At 34.7% G+C, this 12,836-nt stretch overlaps 2 protein-coding genes across 2 annotated transcripts; both read left to right on the top strand.

Moving 5' to 3' along the window:
* Window positions 1-911: 911 nt before the first annotated feature.
* On the top strand, window positions 912-6,097 carry LOC111382140 (serine incorporator 3). Its single transcript, XM_023006016.1, has 6 exons — window positions 912-1,211; window positions 2,664-2,900; window positions 3,862-3,973; window positions 4,049-4,223; window positions 4,781-5,021; window positions 5,524-6,097. Exons 1-6 carry the CDS (start codon window positions 1,037-1,039, stop codon window positions 5,817-5,819), a joined length of 1,236 nt encoding a protein of 411 aa, XP_022861784.1. The 5' UTR covers window positions 912-1,036; the 3' UTR covers window positions 5,820-6,097.
* Window positions 6,098-6,674: 577 nt separating this feature from the next.
* Window positions 6,675-12,563, top strand: LOC111382146 (uncharacterized protein At5g19025-like). The gene is made up of 2 exons (XM_023006028.1): window positions 6,675-7,488; window positions 12,352-12,563. The coding sequence occupies exons 1-2, from the start codon at window positions 6,809-6,811 to the stop codon at window positions 12,386-12,388; spliced, it is 717 nt and encodes a 238-aa protein (XP_022861796.1). The 5' UTR covers window positions 6,675-6,808; the 3' UTR covers window positions 12,389-12,563.
* The last annotated feature ends 273 nt before the right edge of the window (window positions 12,564-12,836 follow it).

The following is a 12,836-nucleotide window of genomic DNA, read 5'->3' as shown; positions in this document are numbered from 1 at the left end:
TAGTTTACAAAACACAAAATTAGACATGGCTTTATTTTAAAACAAGTTGACTACACAATCCGATCCGATGAATTACACAAACACTATAGCAACTCATCGTGTCAATTCCAAAGATTAGGGTACGATATCAAATAGTTCAATCTTCTTATAAGTTAGCAAAATATGACTCTTATCCATACTTTCCTAATAATTCCCTTAAACTTATGATTAAAAAATAGAATCCTCTATACTCCAATAAGACTTGTTCATCTACTTGCATCAAGAGCCACAGTTTTGCACAAGGCACAAAAATTCATACCTTTTATGCCATCGCAACTAATTAGAATTTACATTTTCACCTGATTTTTGCATATATATATTTGTTCATCTCCTGCATTGACATGCCTGTGTTTGGAGCTTAATATTAATTTATGATCTTGAGTTTGTTCTCGTATATAAATGAAGTGTAATATTTGTTCACAATTTTCTAACAAGAATCACTAGAAACACATTTGTATTCTTCATAATTCAGATTCTGAAAGAAAAATATTTACATCTAATCTACTTCAAAACCATCTCCATTTAAAACACAGAAAGAATGAAAACAAGAAAGACAAGTTTAAAAATTATTTTACTTCTTTAACATTGGTCTTTCTTCACTCTCTTTTCTTTTATGCGATTTGGTGAAGAAAAAGTTGCCTAGGATATTCTTGAATGCATATAGTATATAAAGGCCCACTTGAAAATAAAATTTATATTTCTAATTATATATATATATATATATAAATATATATATATATATATTTATTTATTTATTTATTTATATGAAAATAAAAATAAATTTAATCTTATGCGACGAAAGAAGTAGAAGCAATAAAATTTTCTCCGAACAGATAAGATTGGTCACGAGTTTACAAGAAAAGCGTGTAGAATATGAAAATGTCAGAGATCCCAATTAAAAAAAATTGAGCATTTATAGTCGAGCAGTTAAAACCAAAAACCCCCCAAAAAACTGAATTTCCGAGTCTCGATCCCATCCGCAGCTAGAGATAGAGAGATGTCGTGCTTGGCATCATGCTGTGCGTCCCTAACATGCGGTCTCTGCACATCAGTGGCCTCTGGCATCACGAAACGCTCTGCAAGAATCGCCTACTGTGGCCTTTTTGGCGTCTCTTTGATTTTATCTTGGGTTCTCCGAGAAGTCGCCACTCCTCTTCTCAAACATTTATCATGTAAACTGAAAATTGATTGATTGTTCAAATTCATACATATATCCGAATCCAATTGGGTTTTGATTATTTTTTTTGCTGTCTTGTGTTTATGTGTCCTGAGATTTATGGAATTATGGGATCTGTTAAGAGCTTCTTGATAAGTTGTGAAATGGGTTTGGTTTATATTTCGAGACCTTTGTTTCTATCTTGGATTCTACAGAAGTCGCCACTCAGCTTAACTAAGATTTATCATCTAAGACTGAAAATTGATTCTTTGTTCAAATTCGTACGTTTGATTATTTTTTTTGTATCTTGCGTGTACATATTCTGCGATTTATGTTGAAATCGGTTCTGGTACGAGCTTCTTTAGAAGTTGTGAAACGCTTTTGGTTTAATATTTTTGTTCACTTACTTTAAATAGCTGCACTCGATTCCATTTTCTGCGCAAATTGTTGGATTTTGGGGGATGATTTGATTCTTTTTAGCTCGATTAAGGTTCCTTTGATCGAGACTTCTCAAAGCACGGAATCCAATAGAATGGAATCTCTGGAGAAAGAAGTTATTAAAGAGTTGGGAACCGTATTAAGCCTTTAATATATATGTATGTCTGACTTTGAGGCACATGTAAAGAAGCTTGCCTTTTTTCTTCTTTTTTTTTTCTTTAGAATTGGTTAATTTCGATGATAGTTGGGGGGGGGGGGGAATTTACCTTTTTCCTTTTATGGTTTTATGATCTTGGATATTTAAGAAATGAATGAGGGATAGGCATTGATTTGGATAGACTTCAAAGGAGAATAAGATTGTGCCTTTCTTACACGGATGAATGAGTAAGGTTCTAGATTGACTTTGTCATTATTGTATTTCACTATGAATCTGGATTTAAGTGCGGGCGTTATGGTAACTACTTAATTATGGATAGCCACCTGTTCTGAGGATGAAAGCAATTACCTGTAATCCTATGCCAACTGATGGAAAGATAAGATGAATTTTGATGCTCTTCTTAAGCAAACAAATTCTTTAAGTAGCCAATTTATTTCTTTTCATATTTGCACCTTTCATTTGACTCATTTCATGAAAGCATTTTCTGGAGTGGGACTTGCAATTCTTTTGAGTCCCTGATTTTTGGCTCTTGGGTTGTCTGATATTTGCATATATCAACTGTTTAAGGTTACGAATCTTTTGATCCTCTTCTGGTCGATTTTTTTAGTTTAAGAGTATTTCTTTGGATTTCTAAGTTCAAGTGTTTTATGGAATTTTTAGTTTAAGATAACCCCTGTAGTTCTCCTCTGAATCTCCTTTTGACTATAAACGTATACATATTTATACTCTACCAAACTTGATACATACATTCTTCTGTATAATTTATCAACCAACGTGACTGTCCATTTATGTTGAATTTCCAATACCTTTACAAGATACTCTTACGAGTAGTTCATTTAATTTACGAAGATATGCATATGAATTTCTTTATAGGGATAAACACTTCAGACAACCTCCCAAAGGAGTTCTTTCAAATACAAGCGGTTCTTCGTGTCAGCTTGGGGAATTTCTTGTTTTTTGGAATACTTGCCCTTATAATGATTGGAGTGAAGGATCAAAATGACAGACGTGATTCCTGGCATCACGGTGGATGGATTGCTAAGATGCTGATTTGGGCTTTGCTCACCATCCTCATGTTTTTTCTACCTAATGTCATCATAACAATTTATGGTCAGTTTCATATCCCGAATCGACTTTTTTTTAGCATCTTTTGATGGATGAGACATTTAAAATAATATATATGTGTTTCATATTTACCAGTGGCCTCGTTGATATTTATTCTGGTAGATTTATTAATGGACCAGTGATATTATTTCCTTGTAGAATGAGCTAAAAACTTAATTCCACTGGGTTAACCATATTTATTTACTTCCCATCAAGCTTGGGGGATGATTTAGTGTTAAAGAATTTTTTCTCACTTTCACGGTTTAAGTGCTTAACTAGTCAAACTCTTTTTGATCAATTAATACAAATTTGTTTGATTCCATTATTCTCTTCAATCAAGTAATTCTAGTGGCTCATAAGAAATGGTCTTAAACTTCCAAAATAATAATAATCCTTCTTTTTGATCTCTACTAAATTTAGTTCATAAATCTTGCCTTTGGAACATGTACAATTGACAAAATCTCAACCAGGACTATTTATATGGTTGTACTTTTTATGACCTAGCTCGTTTATCAATTGGGCTTGACTTGAAGCCCAAGAAGCACTGTCCTTTTTTTTTCCCCTTCAATATATATATCTTGATTGACGCCACTAATTAATCAGAATGCTGCTATTTGTTTTATAATTTAAGTTGCTGCCATAGCCCTAAAATATTGAAGACTAATTTTAGTAGATAAACATCCACCGTGTTGAAAAATTAAGCCTTTTAGATAATGTGGTTCAATGTTGTGACACCTGCAATCCACTTTTACCACAATCCATTTATGAAAATTATGCATACGTCAAGCTTTTGATGAGGGGGCATGTTGAAGACTAAATATAAATAAATAAACGAACGCGTCTCCTCTCCTACAACTTAAGCTTTCCCCCTTTCACAACTTATGTTTTTAGATGAGACGATTCAACTTAAAAGATAGTTACTTAATGACAAGAGTTACATAGATGGGCAAACTTATTGTGTATGCAGGAATTCTTTCCAAGTTTGGGGCAGGGTTATTCTTACTGGTCCAAGTCATAATATTGTTAGATGCCACACATTCGTGGAATGATTCATGGGTTGCTAAAGACGAGCAAAAGTGGTAGGTTCAAAGTTATTCTTTTTACGCTCGATGTGGTTCTTAATTGATAAGTAATCTCGTCTCTCTTGTTCTCAGGTATGTTGCCTTGCTGGTTATATCAGTAGTGTGTTATCTTGCAGCGTTCACATTTTCGGGAATTTTATTCATTTGGTTCAACCCTTCCGGTCACGACTGTGGTCTTAATGTCTTTTTCATTGTAATGACACTTATTCTGGCCTTTGCTTTCGCCGTTATTGCTTTGCACCCTAAGGTGAGAAACTATCTTTTCAACTGATAAGGTTGTAGTCTTAATGTTATTGAAGCCATAATTCGCCTTTGTGTGATGGGAATTCAGAATTAGAATTCATGGAAAATAAAATGAAATTTGAATGGAAAATCTCCTAATTCCACTTTTTAAGTCCCATATACTACCAAGTGGCAGCTATAGAGCATGCCTGGTTAAGCTTAAAAATTTTACTAAGTATGCTTAAATATTTTTTGATTGATCAAATCATCGAAATTGGACACATTTCAGTTCGTTATTTGGATAGTAAGCCAAAAGTTAACTCCAAAATAGTAACTTTTCTATGTAAAAGGGTTTTCTAAAAGTAGCTGATACAAACACGTTTGAAAACAAAAGTTTGCTTAAAATTAACCATTGCTTATTTTTTAAGCTTGGCCCAACATTCTGTAAGTTCATTTCACCACACAAGTTAAATTGTTTAAATAAGAGAATTGATTTTGTGAAATTCTTCTTTTGTTTTAATAAATGAAACCAGGGTTTTTTTTTTTAAACTTAGAATACGAGATACTTTGGTTTTTCAACAGGTAAATGGCAGCCTCTTGCCTGCTTCTGTGGTATCTGTTTATTGTGCTTATCTTTGCTATACTGGTCTCTCAAGTGAGCCTCGAGGTTACGAGTGCAATGGTCTTCACAAGAAGGCGAAAGCTGTAACCACAAGTACCCTTGTTCTCGGGATGCTTACAACAGTTCTATCCGTTCTATATTCTGCACTCCGTGCTGGATCATCAACAACCTTTTTATCCCCGCCGTCTTCTCCCCGAGCAGGTATTTTTTTAAATCTGATCCAAAATCTTTACGTTTCTTCTTGATTTTTGTTCTCATCTCTCTAATATTCTCTTGGAATTTTGAGTAAATTTCTGGCCTTAATACCAATGTGCGTGCCTCGTTTTGGGATAACATCAACGGGAGTGTGCTAGTGTGGATTAGATAACACTAGGCATTATTAAGAAAAGAAATTATAGAGCATGTTTGGCAAAAATAAGTTGCTATCCTATAAGATTGGGACCCTCAAAAAATCCGTTCAACTGTGGGTCCCGCAGCTTTTGTACCAAATAAGTTTGGGAATTTCCAATTTATGTGGCTTCTAAGCTAGCTTATGGATTTTGGTATATACAATTTGTGGGCACCCAACTTATAGCAACATTTTTTTTTTGCCAAAAATACTCATCATCTTTATTGTTCATTCCTAGTATTGTACACCAAACATGCCCTACGTGTTTGAACAATATTGCAGCTAGAGTTGTGACCTTAAAAATCTCCGTTGCAGGTGGGACGACACCTCTTCTAAAATCAGACGACCCGGAATCGGGAAAAGGAAAGAAAGAAGCTGAAGCACGACCTGTTAGTTACTCGTACACCTTCTTCCACTTGATATTTGCTCTGGCCAGCATGTACTCAGCCATGCTTCTTTCCGGATGGACCAGCAGTTCTGAGAGCTCCGACTACATTGATGTCGGCTGGACGTCAGTTTGGGTTCGCATCTGCACGGAATGGGTCACCGCTGCATTGTACGTTTGGTCACTTGTGGCACCGTTGATCTTGCCCGATCGTGAATTTTACTAAATTTTCCTTTAGAATGAAAATGGGGTTCTTGCATCTGTTAGTATCTGTATGCACTCGTAATGTGATGTTATGACAATATAAATAAGGTAGTGCGAACTTCAGAATTTGGTTGATTAATGTATTGTGTTGTATATAGAGATGCAAGGTTGGAGAGTCTTGAACAGTATTAAGAAACGTAATAAGTAAAAATTTCGTTCATTATACTTGAGTCCTATTATGTACAAAATATGTAATTTTAAGTGATAAATCATGATATTTGAGTCGTATTTGAAAATTCAGAGTGTTTGGTCATCTTTATTTAATTTTCGGACCATTGTATTTTTAAATATCTAATCATGAAATACCATATATCTTGAAGAAAATAATTTTAAGAAAATCTCTAACAAACAAGCCTTTATTGTCATCGGATTGTGATATTACATACAATTACTCCATTTAAAAGGCACTTGATTTTTCTTACTTTTCAGGGGTTTTTTTTATTTTTATTTTTTTGTTTGTTTTTAAGCAACTGATTATGTAGCATGATCACGTGTACATTATAGGATAATGATATTTAGTAAAATGATAATTATTCTCTTATTACCACGTGATTCATTTGTTTTTTAAAATAATATATAAACTTATTTAAACGCAATAAAAATAAAAAAATATATTGACAAGAATAATATCTAGTAAAATGACTATTATTATCTTATTACCACATTAATCATTAATTCTAAATAATAAAATAAAAGTACTTAAAATATGATAAAAAGATTATAAAAAAAAATTTGAATAAAATCAAAAGCTGTAAATTGGTAAGTGAAAAACGATAAATTAGTTGGAAGAGGGAGACAAAATTATGGGTGAATGATACCTAACGTGCGCACCCCTCCAAACTTCCTACAGTTGGCTAGCGTGCGCACCTCCTCCATTTTCCTCCTTCCCACCTGCAAAAAAAAGAAGACATCCTCACCGAAACCCAACCCACCCCTCCCCTTCTCAATAACATGCGCCATCTCCTCCTCGCAATGGCCCCTTCTTCTTCCCAGAAAAAACCCACCACTGCAAAACCTGGTTCCGCAACCACCGCCAACGTCAACCATCACCATGCAAATTCCCCAAATTGCCCTTCCCTCTGTAGGCACTCTCCTTCCGCCACCCTTGACATCCTTATTTTCATCATTGTTCTCTTTTCTGGGGCCTTTCTTATTATCTCCTACTTTTCTTATCTCTTCCAAGCGTTTTCCCTCCTCCTTCCGCCCTTTTCCGCCATTGTTTCAGAGCTTTACTATTATATAATATCTGATGCGCAATCGCAGTACTTATTTTTCGGGTTATTTTTGCTGTCTTTTGCTATATTTGTTTTGTTTTTCGAGATCTGTTATGGGTTCGGATCGAAGAGATGCGGGAAGAATGGGTGTAAAGGATTGAAGAAGGCCATGGAGTTCGACTTGCAGTTACAGGGGGAGGAGTTGTTGCGATCCGAGAATAAGGCGGTTAAGGATGTCAATGAGTTGCCATGGAAGGGTGATTGTGAGGATAATCCGGATTATGAATGCCTGCGTGCCGAGTTGAGGAAGATGGCCCCGCCCAATGGACGTGCAGTCTTGCTTTTCCGTGCAAAATGTGGGTGCCCGGTCGCCAAACTGGAAGGATGGGGACCTAAGCGTGGTCGGCGCCACAAGAAGTGAGCAAAGTTCTTGTTGAATGTTGATTTTCATTAAAAATAAATGAATCTTTTCTGGTTCATGGATTTCTTTTACGAGTGAATCTTATCTAAATTATGGATGGATTTGGGTATGATGAATTTGAATGCGAAATTGCATTTTACTTGTTTTAGTTCAATGGTGTTATCTATTTTACCTGTTTTCGTTCAATGTTGTTATCTTTAGCTAAAACGGTTTTAGTACGTGGATATAGGTTCATAATATGATATATGATTTGAATTTCTGCATGATTTATATTCTGCACTGTAAATAATATGAAATTTGCTTTTAGTGATGTTTGAAATTGTGACCGAATAATGTGCATATTAGATTGCCAAAAAATTGTAGAGGTCTTTCAAGTTTGATCGTTTTCCATTACATCAGTATAGAGGTTGATGCTATAGATGATTTCTTTTCTGCTTTGATAGTGATTAGGATAGGTTATTTTTGCCTCTGAGTTGTTTGGCTTTGCTCGGGATAGAGATATGAACTGGTATTATGATAAACTCACCTGTTATATTCTCGGACCAGTCGTTCTTAAAGAAGACAAGGTGGCTGTAACGAACTTTATCATTTTGACGCATTGTTATTCATGTTAGAAAGCCCGCCGTAGTTGGAAAAGTTAAGTATGGATATGCGGAGATAATTTTCTTTAATTAGTACCAAAGGTTTTAAGCAATGGAATTGAGTTCTGACTGATGGAAAGGATACAATTGGAACTAAGTTATACAATTGGAAATATTTTCCTGGATGTTGCTACGTCACTTCAATAGTATGGATCAAATTAAAATTAAACTGTAGTTATCTGGTTGACACTATACACAACTGGTTTTGTACGCTGTAGTTGGATTAAATTGTTAGACACATCTGATCACCAACTCAACAAAGATCTGCTGCCATCATGTTAACGAGTCCAATATCATAAAGTAGGAGATACTTTGAATCCTGATTACTATAGTGACAGTGAGAGAAATTTGTTACCGCCTACCAAAATTACTAAGAAAATATAAATAAAGAAATTTTAAAATTTTTTTTTGTATAAGAGATGTAGTCTTGCACTATATAATTGGCCATGAAGGTCTTTCTGCTGATATTACTTACACTTGTTAACCATGTGGCACGACTTCGAACTATATAACGGCCATGTAGGTCCTTCTGCCGATATTACTTACACTTCTTAACTGTGTGGCACAACTTGGAACAGCTCTGTGGGGACAGCCAGTGTGTATTTATTTATTTAGCATATCTGTGTAGATTGATCTGGTGCAGCACGAAAACTTAGATTTTGGGTGATATTGATTGGTTGCTTATCATTTTAGGGGTAGGCTGTAATTCAAAAGCTAATATAGGAAAGGTTTAATGTGTAATAAGTATGTCAATGAATGCTATCGGTTGAAAATCAATGAATCAAACCTAAAAGGTAAAAGAAGATTACAGGAGATCTTGCGACATGTATTTTTGTGATTTAACTGCTAACTTGTATACCTTTTTTTCCATTTCACTGAAGTATAACGGACCCCTTCAACCTTTTCTAGCCCCTCTCCATTATACGTTTTTCTTGTAGGGAATTGCTAACTTTGCTTTCTTCTTTTCGTTTTTGATTATTTAAAATTTTTAATAGGATTATTTCATTTTACCTTTTTCATAGCAAAGAAGTATCACAGTGATTTAGAAAATAATGTCTTGGACAACAATTTAAGTTGTACGTACAAATATAAACAGTGGTTTAGTTTTCTACCAAAGACGTGTAGTTCTTCTCAAGGATACTTGGGATTTATTTACTAATTTATTGATTAAACGTTTCATGTATTCTGACAGGGTCAAGATCGTTTTTTATTTATTGTGTGTAGATTTGCAAGTTATAAAAAGAAATAGATATTATTTTTTGGATTGCTGTGGGTGTTTAGGCTAGCTTACGCGCACCTCGATTAATTCTACGGGACTTTGAAATTTACAGTCGGGTACTCATCTCAGTGGTCTTGAGGGGCTCGAACTGGTGACAATTGGAAAACAAACCTAAGGTCTGACTAGTGAGCTACTCCTCAAGGTTGAAATAGACATTTTTATACCTAATGAATTTGATATCTTTCTTAACTTCACTTGGCAAGGGAGTGATTTGACACTCAAGCAATGTTTTTTGCTTGGGACTGCTTGTCAAACACCCAAGTCTACTGGTTCAAAGGTCAAAAGTCATCAGTCTGATGTCATAATTTCATTTTATTTTCCAGAATTATAATAATTTTTAAAAACAATGAAATATGATGGGAACAGGGGAAGACCCACTAACACCCACAGAGACTAGTGATCTCAAGGGTAACATTTTCATATCCAAATGCTAGATGCATCCGCCCAAACCAAAAAGGGGGAAAAGTTGAAAAAAGGTAATAAACAAAATAAAATATATGCTGCAAAAACCCACATGGAGATAGAATTCACCTTCAAACTCAAAATCATACACAGTTACACACCTCTTAAGTCTTAACTCTCAAGTCCTGCTTGCAGAAACACATAACGAAAATATCACCTCCGATACCTTTAAAGAACCTTTTTGAAGTAGCGAATCTCTTCATGTTCCTATTGATCCACAATTTGATCTTCAATTTCTCAAAGACGCTCTACTGTTTCTACCAAATTTTGAGCCCTAAACAGATGAAGGCAGATGGGTTGAAAACTTCATGATCACTCTCTAATTAGCCACAGTCTTCTGGCTTATCACTATGTTTTTGTTGCCAGTCAGGTGTCCTATGCGGATGACAAATAATGATGGAGGTAATGAGGAAAGGAATTAAAAAAATGATAAGAGGAATGCTGTCGACTGCATTTCTGGTTTTGATTTTAGGTGGGTGTGGAGGACAAGAAAGGTGATATCAGGAGGGCGAGAGAAAAAAAAAATAAAAAATCAAACTGGTGTTTTTTCCGGTTCACTATGTCATTTGCATTTTTTTTTTTTTTTAGTTTTTAATATTTTATGAAGCCAACTGGACAAGACGGATGTCAGGTTCCCTGTTGAACCGGCAAATGTTTCCTATCTTAATAACATGTGGCTAAAAGATGCATTTGGATTGTGAGCTACATACATTTAGATATCCTTTGTAAGTTCCTGGCATCTAGTTATTTAGCAAGCCTGCAGTATCATTCTTTTTCTTCCTTTTTCAATGGTTATTTCATGAATAAGATAAATATAGCAACTTTTTATACTTCTATAACATTAAAATGTCTCACAGTCTATTACTGGCACCGAGCTTCATGTGAAAAACCTGAAATTTGTTTTCATTGTCAGCATTGAGACCTTCTTTTGTACTTTCTCCTTTTCTTGGGAGTGGGGTTAGAGGAGGTTAGAAGTACATAATATATTGATGCAGCCCACAGATGGAATATGAATTATTTTGAGATTTTAAGATTTTATGTTAATTTAAATTTTTTTTTCCCTTGATTGGTTCTGCTTATGGCAGTCTTTCATTACTATCTTAGATTAAGTTTATTATGATACTTTGAAATTACCTCATAGAATAGATGCTATTGCATTTTTTAAATAAGACTACTCGTGCGTGGAGAAGGGCACTTATGAAATGAAAATTTGAGTTTGCTAATAACTTGTCCGATTATCGGTATTCTATATGAATCAATGAGTGTAAATTCTTGGTATTCTGTACGAATCAACGTGCCTTTCATGCATAGTTTTCTGTATTTTATTCGTGAGTGAATCAACATAAACTAAAAGGTTGTTTGTGAATTCCATGTTTTCATGCTTCCATATACATCAACCTACATAATTGTATACAATGAAAGCAAGCTTTTTTTTTGCATAAGTAATTACTTCTAGGCTTCAGATGCTCATCTTCTGAGCAGCGCATAGTTGTTGCCTTACTAATTTCTTTGCACTTTTTAGAAGATGCAGCAAATGTCAATCAAATGTTTGCTGCATTCCTTATGTAGCTCGTTGTTATTAAGGAGGAATATAGTCCAATTTCTGTACTTTCCCTGAAGTTCTCTATCCGTTAACCACTTCTCAGAATACCAGGGTACAAAGTTGTGTTTCCAAAGATTATGAATTGGAAAACTAATAAAGGTCCCCCCACCCTGGGCTACCATGAGCCTGTTGGGTATATGCATAAACTTGCTCATTATTTATTTTGTTGCTGTCTGATAATTTAACAATTCATGACTTGGGTGTCTATGGTTATCTTCAATGAAAATTTGGTTGCGCATGAGAATTTTATTGACTGCTGTACGTCAAACTCTAGTTCATAGAACATGGGTATTTTATCATGGAGTTGTGCTTGGAACATGGTAAATTTGAGTTCAAGTTGTTTTGATCTGATATATCGTGCAAAGCTAATGTGGGAATGAATTGCCATATGGACTGTGGGACTTGTCAATTTTCAAATAAATGAATGATGAACGAGAAACAGGGTGAGCTCCTTACTCATCTGCTCATTATTTAAAGAAATGGTAAACAGTAAAAAGATAACATGAGAATGGATTTCATCAAGCCAAGAATGAGGGGCTTTATTCTTGGGGCTTTATATGATTTGCGTATTTACAGCTGGAAATCTTTCCCTTCTTCTATCAAGAATTTTGGCAAAATTTAAACCCAACATGCAATTTTTCCAATAAATGCTTGGTCTCTTGTAAAGCATGGAATAGAATAACTTAGTCTTCTTTTGAGCTTGCTTGTATGTTCGTTTCAGTCACTGATGTTTGAAATCAACAATGTGCTCATTTTGCTGCTCCATCCATGATTTCCCGTTTCTAATGTATTCTTGGTTTATGTTAACTAATCATTTTCATTGTACTTGCTTTGGTGGAAACATTTAACTTCTTTAATATGATGTGATCTCCAGGACTCTTGCTCTTACTGGCGGAGGAGATAATCGCTAACTGTTAATGATGGCGGTTTCAATTAGGCTTCATTGAAGTGTTTCTTCTTTTGCTATACTGTTTTTCGTTTTCGCTCCGAAGGACTTGTAATTTTATGAGAAACAATTTTTTAGAATCTCAATGATAGTCTTCTAAAGAAACTTAATTATGACCACTTTCTAGTGGAAGTTCCTTACTTTTCGACACCCCAAATAAAGTAGAATAAATTATAGTATTAATAAGTACACATTATAAAATCTCTATTTTTGATTCTTTAGCACTAGGCCTGTGCTAGTAATGGGTTCATTCTATGGTAAGTGACAGTTGCTTTGTTGATGATGAATGGCATAAATAGGGCATTTTCAGCATTTTATGTGCCAAAGAACCGTCAAATTCTTCTGCCAAAATAGTGAAATATCTTCGATTATGTAGGTATAAGGGCATTTAGAGCCACTGAAGTTCAAATTTG

This window comes from Olea europaea, unplaced genomic scaffold, assembly GCF_002742605.1.
Source record: "Olea europaea var. sylvestris unplaced genomic scaffold, O_europaea_v1 scaffold244, whole genome shotgun sequence".
NCBI classification, from domain to species: domain Eukaryota; kingdom Viridiplantae; phylum Streptophyta; class Magnoliopsida; order Lamiales; family Oleaceae; genus Olea; species Olea europaea.
Note: the sequence above shows the minus strand (reverse complement) of the source record. Positions and strands in the feature narration are given on the sequence as shown.